Source organism: Macrobrachium nipponense, chromosome 47 (assembly GCF_015104395.2).
Source record: "Macrobrachium nipponense isolate FS-2020 chromosome 47, ASM1510439v2, whole genome shotgun sequence".
In the NCBI taxonomy this organism is placed as follows: domain Eukaryota; kingdom Metazoa; phylum Arthropoda; class Malacostraca; order Decapoda; family Palaemonidae; genus Macrobrachium; species Macrobrachium nipponense.
The window spans coordinates 19,073,619-19,092,576 of record NC_087222.1 but is presented as its reverse complement, the minus strand read 5'-3'; the positions used below and the strand labels follow the sequence as shown (position 1 = coordinate 19,092,576).

Below are 18,958 nucleotides of genomic sequence, written 5' to 3'. Positions count from 1 at the left end.
TCAGTGGAACTAATTTGAAAACTTTCATCTCTTCAAATGACTACTCAATTGACCCTTACTATTTTATTATTATTATTTTCTGCTGCATCTGTGGCTAATATGGTGTTATGAATAGCTGGATCACATATAATTAAGCATTTGCTGTGTACTGTACCCTTCCCGCTGTTACCCCACAAAACTCTTATGCTGGTCTCTTGAATTTTCTATTCTTGGCTTTTGATTTGTTGATAAGATATGTTCATAAGTAATTTGTATTGTAATGTCAAGCTAAGAAGGTTTACAGATATGAGGTGATGGGCATCAATATTAACTGTTGTTGCATTGTTGGCCCCAGGAATGTTTTGATGCTGTGTCTGGACAACATTTGGTAGGATTGTATTCATGTTTGGATAGAACTATCAAATGCATGCTTTGTTAATCGGTCTGAGACCTTTATAGGAACCTGAATTGAATTTGATTGATTAATTTGCTGCTTCAGTTCTGGCATTATGTTTCCTAACTCTGTGTTGCATTCTTTGATTTCAGATTCTCCCTCAGAAGACCCACCCTTCCTTCGTCAGTTATGATTAGCATCAGGATTTTGGGAAATGCATGTTGTTTGATGGTACTACATGGAACATTACCAATAGCAACTCTTAAAGTGTTTGAGACAACAGTGAATTATTGTATGTGTATTTAACAAATCTAAACAATAAGTAAAATTTGTTTTGAATATTAGATTCATATATCAGCAGTGAAATCTGGTTGTAGTCCTTCAAGATATTGTAATTAATTTTTAACATATTTGTTGAGTACTTATTTGTAAACAATTTTATGTTAAGAGTTGTGAATTGAACACATTGTCATTACAGAACGGGACAGGACATAAGGCTAAAATGAATCCAGAATATTCTTTAGAATTTCCTTTGAAAAGTGAAATGGAAGGTGCATTATCACTACCTTCCATAAATCAAGAAAACAGCAACTTGGCTGCCTTTAGTGGAACCAGTGATGAAGACTTTTTGTCTTTGGATCCATTGATGGACATCAAAATAGAGCCAGAGGAATTCTGTGAGTCTAATGAAGATGATGAATATTCATATGAAATGAATTCAACAGTGAATGAAAAACATCCACAAACTTGCAAAAAGGAAGTAAAACAAGAAAGAAGGAATAGTCACAATGGCGAGAAGCCTTTCAGATCCACTGACTGTGAGAAAGCGTTTTACAAGAAAATTAATCTTACAAATTATATCCCAAATCCTACCAGAGAGAAATTCATATGCAATGACTGTGGGAAAGCATTTTCCCATAAACCATATCTTACACATCATATGAGATTGCATACTGGAGAGAAGCCATATATGTGCAAGGAATGTCAGAAAGCATTTTCCACGAAAGATATTCTTACAGTTCATTTGAGAATCCACACTGGAGAGAAGCCATTCATGTGCAAAGAATGTGGGAAAGCGTTTTCCCGCAAAACAGAACTTACACGTCATATGAGAATCCATACCGGAGAGAAGCCATTCGTATGCAAAGAATGTGGGAAAGCATTTTCCCATAAATCAAATCTTACACTTCATATGAGATTGCATACTGGAGAGAAGCCATTCATATGCAAAGAATGTGGGAAAGCATTTTCCCAGAAACGAGATCTTACACATCATATGAGATTGCATACTGGAGAGAATCATCCATTCATATGCAAGGAATGTGGGAAAGGATTTGCCCACAATCATCATCTTACAATTCATATGAGAATCCATACTGGAGAGAAGCCATTCATGTGCAACGAATGTGGGAAAGCATTTTCCCAGAAATCAAATCTTACAAAGCATATGAGGTTGCATACTGGAGAGGAAAAAGAAACAACATAATAAAATAAACCAGTTAAGGCAGAGATCTCTCAAATGACCAACTATATGAGAGATCAAAATCACTCACAAAATCTGCTCAAGAAAATAATGAAAAAATACAGAATAGGGGATGAACAAAAGAGTGGAAAACTGGCAGAACACCAAGCCAATATAAAGGTCCTAGCTTCACAAGTAGGAAACAAACAACAGAAGATAAAAGTAAATTCAAATTCAAATTTAAATTTATGTTTCAGCTGTAGAGCCATATACAAAATATTACGATAAAATTAATAGTTATATACAAATATATTAGGAATAAAACAAAAGGTCTAAACACAGAAAATGTGTTTAGACCACTCTTTAAAAACAGATAAATGAGCAGTTTGATGAAAATCCAAAGAGTGTGTATAGGAAGATTTCGAAAGAAAGTGGAGGTACGAACACCACCGAGCAAGGAAGACCTACAGAGATTTTGGAAGCCACTGTTTGAAGACCCTAGACAACACCAAGAGAATTCATGGATTGATACCATTAGGCAGAAGAACAGCTAGAAACAGCAAATGTCACCAATAAGGTTCACCATCGAAAAAGTAACAAAGAAAATAAAAGAATATAATAATTTCAAGATAACAGTAATAGTAATTTCTGGCTAAAAAGATCACAGCACTACATCATCACACTTATGCACATGCCTTCTCAAGCGTGGCTCACAGCAAGAAATACCAACCTTCTCTCTAAGAGCTCTGAGACTGAGCTCCCTAACAAATATAGGCCCATCTGCTGCTTACCAAAAACCTACAAATGGGTCACAGGAGTCATAGCAGACAATATCTGTGAACACCTACATCAAGGCAAATATATGGAAAAAGAACGAAAGAGATGCACAAGAAACAAATTAGGCACTAAAGATCAACTGCTAATAAACAAAACAATATTAGAAGATTGTAAGAAAAGACAAAGGAATCTTAATATGGCTTGGATAGATTACAAGAAGGCATTTGACACCATGCCATGCACCTGGATATTCCAATGTATGGAATTAGACAACATCAATGAGGAAATAAGATCTTTCTTGGGAGCACAGATGAGATTGTGGAAGACCACTCTTTGTCTAAAACACTGAGGGCCAGATAGTAATTCCAGACATTAAGATCCAAAGAGGAATATTCCAGGGTGACAGCCTCTCATCACTTCTGTTCTGCTTGACCATAGATCCACTTAGTAAAATCTTGAACAACATTAACACTGGCTATGACCTAAGCAAAAGCAGAGGAAGAAAAGAGAATAAAAGAGTGAACCACCTGCCCTTTATGAATGACCTGAAGTTGTATGCAGATTCAGAAGAAAATTTGGAAGAATTAGTTAGGACAGTCTACCAATTCTCAAATGACACCTGCATGGAATTTGGGTTGGACAAGTGTGCCAAGAGTACAATAAAGAGAGGGAAGAGAGTAATATCAGAAGGAATAAGGAAGAGGAAGGCATGTTTGTTGAAGACCTGGCAGGGGAGTCTGCATATAAGAACTTGGGAATACAAGAAAACAGTGGTATAGAACACAAGAAAAAGAGAGAAAAGATAAAGAAAAAATACATCAGCCACTTAAAAAGACCTGTAATTCAGAACTAACACCAAAGGACAAGATCACTACCATAAACCAGCTGGCAATACCATTGGTGACATGGTTTTGGCATTGTAGACTGGGACACAAGGTGAGTTAGACAGGATTGACATTAACACCAGAAGATTCTCACCCTACATAAATATCTCCCTCACAGAGAAGGTGGGTTATGCCTACAGAGCAGCAATAATAAATAATTCAAGGGTAGTACTTCAAAAGCTCTGAGGATGAAAACATCAAAATGTTGCCCAACACCAAAGGCTAAGAACTTTGCAGATCTGCTAGAAGACACAGAGGGTACTGAACAGACTCCAGCAAAAACGATAGCCAGGAAGAACAGGCAGAAATACAGTCACAGAGAGGAGAAACTTAGAATAGAAAGGTGGAAAGACCATGGAAGTGCAGAAAGATTTCAAGAACTGGAAAAATAGTTGAACAGACAATGAAGAATCACTTAGATGGATAAGAAATGGAGATCTAGGTTATGATGGAGAAATTCTGATAATAGGAGCAAAAAATCAAGACCTAAAAAACAGCTTCAAGAAAAATGGCAAGTATATCAGGGAGTGACCAGTGTAGGTTTTATCATGCAGCGATTGAGAGTACGAATCATCTGATATCAGCCTGCCAGACCCTTCATGCAGATGGTCACTACACAGCCCGCCACAACAATATCTGTAAATATATACATTGGAAAATACATAAAGAATACAGAATTGAAGTGAAAGAAAAAGTGTGGGAGCATGAACCAGATCCAATCACCTCCAAAAGGGCCATTACCATCTTTTATGACAAGGAAATTCCAACAGGAAGATATAGAGAAGGAGGTGCTATAAAACCTGATATTGTGACCTGGAACAAGGAGGAAAAAACAGCGAAGATTATAGGTGCGACACTACCCAGTGACTTTGGCCTCAATAGAGCTGAAAGGCATAAAATAACAAAATACCACGACCTACAGAACGACCTGAAAAGTACATGGGAACTGACGGAAATAGAAATAGTACCTGTGGTGGTAGGGCAATAAGACTTATAAAGAAAAACCTGAGCAAATATCTTCAGGCAATATCAAGTTACCCAAGTATAAATGAGGTGCAGATTGCTGCCCTCATAAGAACGGTAAATACCTTGAAAAGAGCCCTCGGATATTAGGCTAGTGGAACATAGAGGTGCAACCATAGACCCCAGGCTGGAGCCTATTGCACCCCTGATATAAACTGAAAATTAAGAATAACAGAAGCCAGAGAGAGAAGCCATTCATTTGTAAGAATGTGGAAAGGAATTTTACAGGAAACATCTTATAATGCAAATGAGAATTCACACTGGAAAGTAGCCACTTTCAGTAAACCCTCAATTATCTGCTGCAATATATATCCAAGGCTCTTGTGGAGATTGGAAATTTGTGAATATGGTAAAAAATCTCTTTAAGAATGTAAAATAAACCCTAAATCGTCAGAATGATTACTAGCGCTAATTCACACCGACTGCATAAGGACATGTATGAAGAATGCTGACAAGAACATAAACATTACAGTGCCATTTGGTGGGAGACGGGTGATTACAGAGACAGTCTTAGTGGGTTAGCCAAGTGTTACTTTTAATGATTTTGTAATATGCAGATTGCACTTAATGGGTTCAAAGATATAAGCTAATTTTAACAGTAAATAAGTGTACAAATAATTGATTATACGAAAATTTTTATTTAGTCCTTTATTTTTTGCCTGTTTTGTGACTACAGTACTGTACAGTATGCGCTAATAAATAATACAGAAAGCACTACAGTACTGTGCTGTACACATAATGAAAAAGTAAACTGTACAATATCGTCAGCTGAATAAATGCATACAAAAACTATCCTGAATTTCTGTCACCCTCTCTCATACCTGTTCACATTGCCAAAACTGTTTACTTGTGGCAAACCTGGAAAATCTCTTTTTTCTAGCATCATGATGCATATATGTATGTACAAGCACATGTACGTCAACACAAGCTTATTTGTTAGAAAGTAGCTGCTATTTTGTACTGCATTTTGTTACCGCCACATTAATTAAAAATCTAATAAGCTTTTCACTCAAATCTTATTACAGATGTATCACAGCATTACATCTTAAGATATTAACTTTTTCACGTACTGCACATCAGAGTTCTTGCTCTGAATGTGAGCAATTTATAGAAACCAAGCAACACTCACTGTGTTCTCTAAGGAATGGAGGTCAATCCTTGAATGCTGGCAATGTGAGAAAGAGAGAGAGATGCAAAACTGCAATTGTCATCACCTTTGAAGGCTAAAAAGAAAGTTTACACTTCACATTTGCCTAATTGATAACGAGACCTTTTAAACCTTTAGAGTGAAGAGAGAGAGAGAGACTTACAGATATCGTGTACTACAGTAGTTTTTAAATGGTTACAACTGAATAAGCAGCAAACGAGATCTAAATGGAATATGTAATCATTTTGCTGTCTCTTTGACTGATAATATGGGTATGAAGTAACTGTTGCTCCCAATGCATCCTGAGTTACGATCAGGACTGAATGACAAGTGAACAAGAACAAAAGCAATACTGTACCTGGTCTTTTGTTTGTGTTGTATGGACAGGTAATACCTTTAAGTACCTTACTATGCAATTACATTTACATTGTAAAATGTTCAGTTGATTACATGTAAATTACTCCTCTGCAACCAGTTATATCAATATTGTAGTATCTGGTTACTACTACCTTTCTGTTGCATTGTGTATGATCATATGATGACGAGTTAATGTCCCGTGATAAATAGTGATTTACATAATTGTGTTTAACATTAAGCATATTCCATTAAATGTTTACCCAATGATTCAATTTTGACATATGATTGCCCAAGTTGTAGGTGATTATAAGGGGTTTTGATCAAGGAAGGACTCCAAAAGTTTTGTAAACAATAAAGAATAATCCAGAGAGAGGAAGAGAACAGCAAGCAAGCACACAGCAAGTGTGTAATTGACTTCAGTATGATGCAGATGGTTATGTATATAAATAAACACACACATGGTGTATACTATATGTGCGTGCAAACACAGACACTGATAAGTAAGAAAATTTTTTATGCAACATGACTGGGCAGTTTATACTGATATGTTATTTTGTAATGTGTTCCAAGTTTTTTTCAGTTCACTGGTGTTGCAACTTGAGAAAAGCCCTTGCTTAATATAAAACAATTTTGTTCATAAATTTAACAGTCATAAATTCACTGTAACTTTTGGAGTTATTCTTCAGAGGTGGAAATAGAAGAGAGTGATAATGGGAGACAAACAATAGCAGCCAACAAGAGATTGAAACTTCTGTGACACAGTCATGACACTCAGCCACTCTAAAGTAATAATAATAATTAATAATAATAATAATAATTAATAATTAATAATAATAATTAATGATAATAATAATAATATAATAATAATAATAATAATAATAATAATTAATATAATAATATAATAATAATTAATAATAATCTAATATTAATAATAATAATAATTAAGAATTAATAATAATAAAGAATTAATTAATTAATAAAATAATTAAATAATAATAAATTAATAATTAAATTAATTAATACATAATAATAATTAATAATTTAATAATAATTGTAATAATTAATTAATAATTAATAAATAATTAATACTAATAATAATAATAATAATTAATTAATAATTAATTAATTAATTAAATTAATTAATAATAATAATTAATAATAATAATTAATAATAATAATAATATCCTTTATTTCAGCTCAGGGAATTTACAAACTACAGACAGTAACATACGCAATCTAGAGACCTTAGGTGGTTACAGTAGTTCAGGTCCAGAGGGCTAAATACAAAAACCGAATGTAAAAAAAAATCTTTAACTTGATAGTAATCACAGTAATAATGAAGAAGTAAAATATCAGCAGTAAATACAATAATAATGACAGAATCTGCAGATGACATCTTGCCAATACAGAGATTAAGTCCTTTAAGGGACAAAGGCCTCATTTTCCCATCTTTCCCACAATTTAGATCTTACCTCACTTCTTTGTATGAGCGAGTTGCTGCTGTTCCTCACTCCGGTTACCACGTGGTTTTCTATGAACATCTGTGTGGCAGAGTGATAGTGAGGAATGTTTGTGAGGCGTCTCAGAATGTCATTGTGCACAACAGTGATACTTCTAATGGTCTCTCGGGTATAGTTCGTCCAGAGGGAACACCCATAGATACTGTAGCAGTACGAGCGGAAAAGCAGCACTTTTGTGTCTCGGTGACAGAAGGCAAACCTCCTTGCAATCATGTTGCCAGTTGCACATAGTTTATGAAGCCTCTGTTCAATATCTGCCGTATCTTTTAGGTCGTCGGTGATAATGTGACCCAAATACGGAAATTCGTGCACGAATTCCAGCCGATGATTTCCGAGGAAAGTTTGTGGTTCTGCAATATGCTCAAGTGATCTCGGGAGCAGCGACATGCACTGGGTCTTGGTTTCGTTGTATAGGATATCAAATTCCTCTGCATATTGGCGGCAAGTGTTGATGAGTCGTTGGAGACCTTGCACTGATGGGGAAATCAGAACCATATCGTCGGCATAACAGAGGTTGTTTATAGTTGTTTCATTGACAGTGCATCCAATTGGGAGTGAGTTCAGTTTGACATTCAAGGCATCTGTGTACGTATTAAACAGGTATGGAAAGAGAATGCCCCCTTGCTGAAGCCCGCTTAGGGAGCCGAAGGTGTATGTTAATACGTTACCCCATTTGACACAGAATTGCTGTGTGGAGAACCGGCAATGTAAAATGCCAATTAGAAGAAGAGGTTCAGGTAGTTTACTCTATCAAATATCATGTAATGAGAACTTTGCTTTTGAGCCAATAATGTCCGTGAAGGCTCCTGAAGAGATAAAGTCTTACCCCCCACCCCCCACCCCCCATAAACACACTGTTGCAAAAGTTCCCCTGCAAAGCCCCTCCCCCTCAATGTGCTTACTCCAGCATACCACCCTCACAATACCCCTTTCTCAGTGTGCTATATGGCTGTTAACAGCGTTATTGTTGCATTTTTCTGCCTATGCATTGTTGCCAACCATACAGGAGGCTTTCTATTCATTGTTATATATTGCAAATATATATAATAAATAATATATTGGGGTGCTCCAGTCTTTGCAAATGTGGATTAATGAGAGGTACTTACGGCCAGGACATGTTAGAAAGTATTTACCTGTAAAATTAATTGTAGGGCACATCCACAATACAGCTTATCTAATATCACAAACAGATTGAAAACAAAAGAACAACTGTAAGTAAAGAATGAATCTGGTAGATGCCAGACAATGAAGTATACTATTTAAAAATCTTGATGACATCAAGAGGCTATATGAGTCTCGCAGGATAGTTCAGCATAGTAGGAAGTCTCTTAGCAAAATAAAAAAGGGAAAGGATTAGAATGCCAGCTCTCGCTGAATGAAAGTAAAATATAAATTGCCATCAAAATGACCTTACACCATTACAGCATAAGGTCCTTCTTGGACATTTATTTCACAAGTCCTCACTTCGTCCATTGACTAAAGAAACCAGGGAATGTTATGCAAGTCATGTATGTAAGTCCTAGTGATGGTATATGTATCTTATATACCTGATTAGTGCCGAAAATAAGTGTGTATCTGTTTTGTAAGTACTAGAGACCTTTAGTAATTCCTTTGCATGGGAAATCTTGTATTGTCAACTTGATCATTTTCCAGTCTTACCTTGTACAGTATTGCATATATTTCTCATGTGAAGCATCGAATACTATTTGAATTACCTTACAGCATGTCATAAGCTAAAATGCTCCAATGTTTTGTATCAAACCAGTTGTATATTTGTAGAATTATTTGTGTGCATTCTGTAAAACTGACTCTTTAAAGTTTCAAGTAAGTGTTGAAGTATCAACATATTAATGTACCTTTTATTTATGACTACCATTAAAGTGACCTTGTATTGAATAAAAGCAGATTTTCCCATAACCTGAGAAATAATCATCTTCAAGGGCCTTTCCTAGAAAAGAATAAAACTACATTTTTCAAAACACAGGACTTCTATGTATTGTCATCTAAAGGATGGACTCAGAATAGCAAATTGTTCCTACACAAACACAAACCCTCTTTCTTTACATATGAAACACCTTCAGTGGAACTGGAAACTGGCCATTTAATTCTTAACAAGGTTGTTAGGTAGTTAACTACTGGCAGTGGGTTGGGTAGTCTGACCCTTCCACCTGACAATGCATCATTTATCTTCAAGCCGTTTGTCGAGATACGTGCATCTTTCTTGCCTCTGTCCAACAAACTGGTTTTCTTCACTGCAACTCACTGATCCTAGTTTTTCCAGTGTGATTATTTGGTGATATTGTGTTTGGTATATTTTGTGATTTGTGAATGCAATTATACAAACCCATGACTTATCACAGCCTAAGGAGGGAAGGTCTCATGCCATGTGGCATTGCCCTGTCATAGGGAATGTTCCTTGCCATCGCTTCTTCTCCTCTTATGAAACTGATCCTCACAGCTGATGCACTCATTGCCACCAGCATGAATGGAACCAGACGAGCCCTTGTCCTGAGTGTCATGATTGGCCTTTGGAGCAATGGACAAAGTTCGCAGAGAAAAGGAAATACAAGAGGAAGGCTTCCCACATGACATCAAAGGGAGACATGCCTCCAGTGATGCTGAGGGTTGCCAATCCTTGTTGTTCCTTCCTCCAATGAAAACTGCCTCTCGTTGCTGCTCCCTCCCTGTGAGAAGTAACTCCTTCGTGATCTCCTATTGCTCTGTGGATGGAGAGTCCGCAGGGAGGGACGATGGATCAAGATGACAACTTGGAGGCTGAGAACGAATGGAGAAAGCTTCATTTAACCCAACTTTTTCAGGGTTGAGGGATTTACAAAATTTGTTGAGGGAAGCTTAGGGAGCTCTGGCACTCCCCAGGGATCTCCAGGGAGCCTTCAGTCTGGGGGTTGATCCCCCATCTCAGTGCCTCCGTGAATGCTGCATCTGTAACTGTGACTATTGCCACAGTTACAATGTCAACAGGATCCATGATCACGGCCATGGTCCCCATGGTCATGCATGCAATCTTGGTCCAGTTGACCCCCATACTTCTTCCAACTTACTCCTCCTTTAGGTATGTACCACTCCAAGCCTTGGTGGCGAAGTACCAACGAGACAGAAAAGAGCCCAAGGAAGAGACATCGCCGTCATCGTTATCATCTTTGTCATGTTCCAGAGCCTCCTCCCCTTCTTCTTCCAAACGTCCTGTTGCACAGGCAGACCAGAGGTAGAAGAAGGTCACTACTCACTACCATTAGACATGTAGGCCTTCATACATATAGCCTATTTCTTTGGAAGAGCCATAGGGATCTGCCACATACTCTTCCATGTCCACGAACACTGGAACCATACCACAGGTTTCTCCAGACCCCCGTGATTTGTGAGCAACAGGTGCACGGGCCTCCACAGATACCCAGGTCACCAAGACTGGTCTCCAGAAGTCACATTCTAGGGGCAGTATAGAATCTTCCTCCTCTGCAAGCGTTACATGCATTTCCATGGATGTTGCATGTATGTGGGTCTCCACGGAGGCCTGTGACACCAATACCAGTTGAGGAAAAGTCCTATTCATGGACTGGTAAAGTTTCTCCTACCATTGCACAGGGTCCCACAGACTCTTGTGCCATCGATGAGTGCTTATGGTTAGTGAAAGAGAGTGAACCAACAGCTTCCAGGTCCACGGTCCCAAAAGGAGAGAGTGCTGGGGTCTCAAAAAGGTGAAGTTGACCCACGGATAAGCTTAGGCCTCCAGCAAGTCCGGGAAGAGTGCTATGCCTCTCTCAACTGTCCCCTCAACATCCTGGGTTTATACCAGGAGGCACAAGTCAGACAGGCCTGGGGCTCGAGATTGGAATCATTTGCCCTCCCATCCCAGCCACCATACGAGAACTTATGTCCCAAGTTCAGTCCTAGGATCAGAAAGGTCATATGCTCGAGTGGTGCAGAGTAGATCAGGGGGTTCTGATGAGGGTTTCTCTCCAACTGAGGGAGGACCGTGACCTGGAAGGGCTTGAGGGTCCTTTTCCTCAGGACTACAGAGGACCTTTGTTAAGGTAATGAAACTGATTCGTAAGTATAACAATCTCAGAGAAGAGACCATGTCCACTCCCTCCTGTGGATCGACCCTCTGCACAAGGAACCCAAAGCTTTGTTGAGACTGTTGTGGTCTGATCTTGCTGAAGGGGTTCTAGACCAAGTGAGTTCTCTGGCATCTGAGGAAGAGAACTCTCCTCATTCTAGCTGCTCGCACATGATACTTCCCTCTCCTCTTCTTTGTCAGAAGCTTTTCTATGTGTCCTCATGGAGGTCACAGCCGACCAAAAATGTTAACCTGAACCTGGTTCGTCTAGGCCCAGGTCTGTAGCTGGACCAGCTCCGTGAAGAGGAAGTTGCCCTTTTGCAGCAGGAGTCAGCAGCTCTGGAATCGACTGCTTTATTAAACTAATTGGTATATTTCCAAACATACAAACCTGAAGTTCTTTACTTAGGGGTTTAGCCTGAAGACACAAGTTGGATCGTCTGTCAAACTTTCAGAAACAGTCATTAACTACCAATGGTAGGGGGGGAAAGCTGTGCCAACTCATCACCCTGTACTCCTCTTTGCCTTTTGGATTAGGTACCAGAATGATGGGTGGCTGAAGTGGGCTGTAAATGTAAAGACTTTCAGGTTTGTATGTTAAGAAAAATACAAATTACTTAAGAATTTGTTAATTATTCCTACATGAATACAAACCTTGGTTCTTTATGTAGGTGAGTTACATATTGGCTGTGGGAGTCTGGGAAATTCTCTGAACTGACTGGTTGGTTCTCCTCCCCTGGGAATATATATACATATATACATACATACATATATATATATATATATATATATATATAATATATATTGTAATGGAGTTAACTGATTTGACTTCGCACATTAAAGTAAGTTTCTGTTTGTTTTTGTCCAGTTTTGTTTACTTTGTCTTTTGAAGGCTGGACTTAGGGTAGTTGTAGTTTTAATTGGTATGTCACCCATGTAAGTGTCTTTATCTTTTCATGTTTTATAGTGTTTCGGCTGTTCGTCACCTGTTTTGTTTTCATCTCCACTGGTGATTTGGGGACCTTTTGGAGTGATGAAACGGCATTTAACGGCTCCCTACAGAGAGGATTTCAGCTCCCATATTTTCTGACGGTTTATGGCAGTTTTGCACTAATATTCTGAAGATGCCCTTGACGTTTTGCAGCTGGTGGCATCTTTGCCATCACCTATGAACAGTACTTTTGCTGGTGTCTCTTCAGTTCGTATAAGGGATCATGTGATGCCCTTCCTTTGCAAGGCGTATACTTCGTGGTTGTGTGATGCCCTTCCTTGCCATACGTACTTTTGAAGGTGAACCTCGCCCGTCGTTGCCCTTGCCTTCAGCTGCTGAACTTCTGGAATCGTTAAGGGGCCTCCCAGGGGCAGAGAAAAGGTGTGTGTTTGTCATAATTATTCTCACCTATAGAGACGATTTGGGTTCGGTGTCTCCTACTTTGTGGCACTACTGGAATTTACCGTTGGAGACAACACTTCGCTGAGTGATGCTAAGAGAGACGACGTTCATGAACCATTGGATAAGTGGAACATTAGTTAATTGTTGTTAATGGGATGATATTTATTTTTCCATAGTCTTAATGTATGTTTATTGATTATTCAAGTGTGTACTTTAATTAGGTTTAAGGTTAGTTTCTGACGTTGTCTCTTACTATCATAATGACCCGGTCATCTAATGTTTCTATCTCCCCCTAGTAACTTTTTCTTTTACTTTAGTGTGCTAGTTAGCTAGGCGAATGTGTTTTTGGGATTGTAATCATAAGTTTATTTTCTTCCCTAAAGTACAGTTTCAAGGGATTTCTTTTTAATTGTAAGATTTTAGTTGTGATGAATAATTAAGTGTTTGTTTAGTCTCTGTATCCTTCTCTTCGAGGAAATAATTTGAATTGTTTTTGTTCTCGTATGAGTGCTACTCATTATCATAGTGATAAGGGCTTTAAGGTGGATCATAACATAATTGGCGACCGTGACAGGATCTACTACCAGACGATAACGTTCTCAAGGTTTTCTCGAGGAGGAGTGCAGAGAAAGTTGGGAAAAGGATAGTTTTGCTTGATAGGCTTTTAAGTGATAGGAGCTTTATTTTTTTCCCCATTGAACTTAGAATATGCCTTATTTCGAGTTTCAAGTTGAGGAGGCTGCGGCCGAATTTCTTGGTAATCCTGATTGGGAAGAATATATTTTTTATTTGAAACTTGAGGTGTTGTGGTTTTTGTCTTAGTTTTTGCATTTGGAACTGCCATCGGAAATTCGTAAGGGGCAGTTACTCAAAGAAGTGCTGAAAGCTGCTAAAGAGTACCAAGAGTGTGTAAGTGTCTCACATAAGAACAAAAACCAAGAACAGGGCAATGTAACTAACGATGGAAACCGGGAACTAGATGAAAGTAACTTTCATCAGGTAAGTGAGTTGATACTCAGTATTTTGAGGAAGAAGAGAAAATTAAAGAGTTGGAGTCAAAAGCCATGCAGTTTCAAGCCGAAGGGAAAGCTAAAGAAAATGAACACGAGATTATCTTACATAGAATGCGTAACAATAATAATATCAAAAGCAATAGTAGTAGCTCTGGGATAATTTTAATGTGATGTCAGAGTTGAAGATAGTACCTTTGTTCCCAGAATTTTTCACTTCTTTCGAGAGGATAGCTAAAAGGTTGGTTTGGCTAAAGGATATGTGGACCACTATGATCCAGTGTCGTTTGAAAGGGAATATGAATAATAATAATAATAATAATAATAATAATAGTAATTATGATAATAAACCTAGTAGTAGGGTAATAATGTAAGTTCTCTTAGTTGTTAATACCAGTAGGAATGTAGGTAACACTAAAGCTTCGGAGTCAGGAATAGTTTGTTTTTGGTGCAGCAGGAGAGGTCATGTCGAGGCGAAATGTTCTCGAGAAATATTTCAAAAGAAACCTGAAACCTGTCAACGTTGTAACAGTAGATAAACTGCCCAAGGAAGACAAATCTAGATGACTTAGATTTCGTAAGACATAACGGATGGATCTATTTTCACGGATAAAACTAAACATAATGGGATAAAAATTAAAGTATTGAGAGGGTTTGTCCCGGATGGATATGTTTATAAGAATGATGAATATGTAGTATTGGGTGGTTTCCCGAATGCAGTGGATTCATACCCACTAGAAACCTTTTGTCTTGACACTAATTATTTTTCAGGTGAGGTAAAATTGGCGGTTGTTGATAGTTTGCCAATTCCTAAGATAGATTTAATATTTGCTAACGATTTGTCCATTACTGATGAATCTTGTATCTTTCCAATTCTGTCTGTGGTCGAAGTAGGGACGACCACTGTCCTATGATTGATGTTTTTAAACCTATCTCGGTAATAACGAGGTCAAAGGCAAAAGAGGTGGACCTGGCCAAGGTTGAGGTTGGATTTGGATGTGATTGGATGGACATAAGACTGACTTTGTGACGAAATGGTATACCTTATTTTCGGAGATATGGAGTGGGATTCCAAGGCGTTTTTTGAGAAAAGCCCAGACTGTTGAATTTAATCCATGAATTTATTAGAGTGATAGTAATGATTTATCGAAGCCAGTATTCTGTAAAAGAGAGAGAGTTGCTCTACAGGGTTAGTAAGTCAGCTGATGCATCTGCTGATCAGGTAGAGGTTCCCCGTCAGTTGGTAGTTCCTGAAAGTATAGAAACAAAATTTTGTTCTTGGCTCATGAAAACAATCTTGCTGGGCATTTTGGGGTCAGAAAAACGTTTCAGAAGGTTGCACGGCATTTTTATTGGCCCCGAATGCGCCGAGATGTAAAGCACTATGTACTGTCATGCAGGGTGTGTCAGTTGGTGGGGAAGCCCAACCAAAAGATACCTAAAGCCCCACTTATTTCCATACCTTCAGTTGGGGGAGCCTTTTAGAGAGGTGGTAATCGATGTTGTGGGTACTAATTTCACCTGCAAATATTTTTAGAATAAAATGTCTAAATTAGGGATAAAACACACTACCTCTTCCCGGATCACCCTGAGAGTCAGGGCCAGGTGGAACGGTTCCACCAGACCCTGAAGTCTGTTTTGAAAAAGTATTGTATGGAGTCAGGAAGAGAGTGGGATAAGGAGGTCCCGTATGCCTTATTCACTATTCGTTCCATTCCAAATGAAGCTTTGGGATACTCTCCTCTCGCGCTTGGTTTTGGGCCTTGTGTGCACGGGCCCTTGGAAGTTGTACGTGAACACTGGAGGTGGAGACTCCCGAGGTCAACATTCTTGATTATTTGTCAGGGCTTCAGGAGAAATTAAGAAAGGCATGGGAGTTTGCTAAAGAAAATTTAGCAGAAAGCCAGAGGTGATGAAAAACAAATACGATGTTGGAACTCCCCCAAAAAAAAGGGGTGTTTTTAACCTGGGAGATAGTGTTTAGTTTAGTTTAGTTTTTGTTTGCCCTCCCCAGAAAACCCTTTGAGGGCTCAGTTTTCAGGGCCCTGGAAGGTTCTGAAGAAATATGATGACGTGAACTCGTCACCATATATATATACATATATATATATATATATATATATATATATATATATATATATATATATATATATATATATATATATATATATATGTGTGTGTGTGTGTGTGTGTGTGTGTGTGTGTGTACTATAAATGAATCACAAAAATTGTTTGGAACATGATGAATATTTGAATAAATTAACAAGCCAAGAAAGAAAGTGAAACATTGGCGTACTGTGAGGCCTTTTGAATCAATGTCCTTTTGAAATAATTGTAAAGAATAAGTTTACAAAGAAAGGTCTATAAATGACAGATAGAATTATAAAGGAAAATATTTACCTTGAAATCCATCACACCTGGAGAATCAGTAACCTTCCCAAAACAGGGGTACAGTTTAAGGGGTGTTTTACAAATGAAATAAGTCCAACTGCTCCAAAGCAGAGACAAGAAAATCAAGAAGAGATAATACAGGGCAGTGACTGACTGCACAAAAATGTTCAGTTTGGTAAACAATAAAACTTATTTTTTTACAAGGTAAATTTATTCACAAAAAATATATTCAAGCATATATATATATATATATATATATAGATATATATATATAATATATATATATATATATTATATATTAGAACAAAAATATCTATAAGGTAACTAATTTGTACTTAAGTCTGAGATTTTATCTTTAAGATTATTCTTATTGGGTTGCAATGAGACGACATCTTGGTGACAAGACTTTATTGTACGAGACCAGAGAGCCGACTGACTCGCAAATGCGTTGCGGGTTAATCCTCGGCAGTGCGTTACATACCCTCCCTTAAGATTATATTTATACATGAGAAAAATTTAAAGGGGCAAATGTCACTATGAATATGGATGAATGAGCAAGAAAAAAAAATATTAGCTAACTTTTCAGTACAAAAAACACGCAGTTTACATACACTGAGTGCGTTGCTTAGTGGCACTCAAATACGCGTAATACATATACAGACAGAAAAAGAATCAATTCTTGATACAATTGTACAATTGCATATCATATGAACAAACAACAAATAATATCAGCATTATATGGAGTCTTGGAGCCACTTGGGTCTACTGGCAGCCCTTTTGGCCTACTATAGTCAAACTCAGCCTTTTTGGCCACTAAGGCATTGGCCGCACACTTGCCACAGTTCAGTGATGAAGAGATGTCTCTGATATCTTTATACTATCTAAATATATGCTAATTACTCTGTTTCATAATAAAACTTCATATGTTTAAGGATGACTTAAGCTTTTGATGGGAAAATTAATGTTACTAAAAATGTTTTCCTGAGATTTGACACCACCTCTGTGCTGGGTTAGTGCTCCGTTGCCAACTCAGCCCGACAAGGTCATTCTGTGTCATGGACCCACCATGTAAACATCTCCCGCTTCTCGCTGCCCCTGCCTTCACAATCAGACTAAGTGAATCATTTATAAAGTTAATCGGTACTTTTTAGATGAAAAGGCCAATGGCGGACACAGCCAAAGCTGCTAAAGTAAGCAAAAGGACAGTTAGAAGGATTTGCTCCAAAGCAAATCAAGAATGGTGGTCAGAGGCTGAACACGAGAAAGAGAGAGAGAGAGAGAGAGAGAGAGAAAGGTAGGGCAGAAGTACCTACCTAGGGAGGAGTGACAACGGTGTGGAAAATCCAGGGTAAACAAGGCCAATGCCTTAGTGGCCAAAAAGGCTGATTTGAGTATAATGACACTGGGGTCCTGCCTGTGGGATGCGTTACTGGTTCTGTGGGCGTAGGACTCACGGAGGTGTCGTGCTGAGACGCCGGTTGCACTAGGGGGCAGAGCGATGACTCTCAAGTGTCGTCTGCTCCTTTTTGAGAGTGCCGCTCGCATTGAGCTTGACTGTGTACTGATGATGGGGTCAAGTTTCTGATACTACGCCCATTCTGTCCCACTGCTTAGTAGCGTGGTTTTGTATGCGTACGTGGGTACCTAGTTTGATGGGCAGCAGTCTCCTGGTGGTGTCAAGGGTGCGCATAGCCTCCTGAGATTTTGCCACTTGTAGTTCTCTTTGACATATTCTATGTCTCCAATACCTGTCTACTACAGGTGTCTTCTAGCCGTTGTACCCCGCACGCAGCTGGCGACCCGTTTGCAAGCTGAAATGGTGACTTGTTGATCTCCCTCAGAGGCATGTTGAGATATTGGAGTATTGTCAGGGCCATCTTGTCTGACTCAAGGGCTCCACCTTTTCCCGTTCGACTGGGGATACTGGGCTGATGACAGACGGACCTTGACTCCCCATCTCCTGAAAAAGGCAACCATCTCCTCACTGGCTAAGTTTGTACCTCTGTCAGTCGATATTTGTTCTGGGGCTCCCCAACGTGAAAAATAGGATCGAAGGTGATTGCTTATTTTGTTGGACATGGCACCACAGGGGAAGTGAGCTATGTCTAACCAACCAGTTAGTCTGTCTGCTATACCATGTATACATTGCCTCTATTGGAACATATCTGTGACAACTTGGTGGAAGGGGTATCTGCTGGCAGCGTGTGCATCATTTCTTTGGGAGGCAGTGAAGGGGCATGTTTATTACATGAAGTGCATTGGGCATGGCGATGCTGAAGGTCTCCTTCTATTCCCAGCCAGTAGACTGACTGCCTGGCCCTTCTAAGCATAGAGTCGAGGCCTTGGTGTCCTGCATGTAGGTTAGTGGCTACCTGATGACGTAAATCTTTGGGGATTAACAAACGTATGCATCCTTGGTCCACCGAGTATGTCACCAGATCCTGGTTGATGGCTAGCAGATCTGAACACAAAGAAAGGACAAAGGCAGGAGATTTCTTTGTGACTTCTGTTGGGGCCAATCACCCGCTGTGACCCTAGCAACC

The 18,958-nt window shown here is 38.7% G+C and overlaps 3 protein-coding genes across 6 annotated transcripts in view; 1 reads left to right on the top strand and 2 right to left on the bottom strand.

Annotated features, from left to right (window-relative positions):
• Positions 1 to 5,871, top strand: part of LOC135204744 (gastrula zinc finger protein XlCGF8.2DB-like) — an 81,849-nt gene extending 75,978 nt beyond the window's left edge. Inside the window, exon 2 of the mRNA XM_064234908.1 lies at positions 526 to 5,871. Coding sequence (XP_064090978.1) covers positions 876 to 1,859 — 984 coding nt within the window. The 5' untranslated portion in view covers positions 526 to 875 and the 3' untranslated portion in view covers positions 1,860 to 5,871. The remainder of the gene's footprint in view (positions 1 to 525) is intronic.
• LOC135204742 (zinc finger protein OZF-like) overlaps positions 1 to 18,958 on the bottom strand; it is a 569,882-nt gene that overhangs the window by 146,427 nt on the left and 404,497 nt on the right. The gene's annotated exons all lie outside the window — the stretch shown is intronic.
• The window catches only part of LOC135204743 (zinc finger protein OZF-like), a 535,786-nt gene that overhangs the window by 512,863 nt on the left and 3,965 nt on the right, over positions 1 to 18,958 (bottom strand). The window lies entirely within an intron of this gene.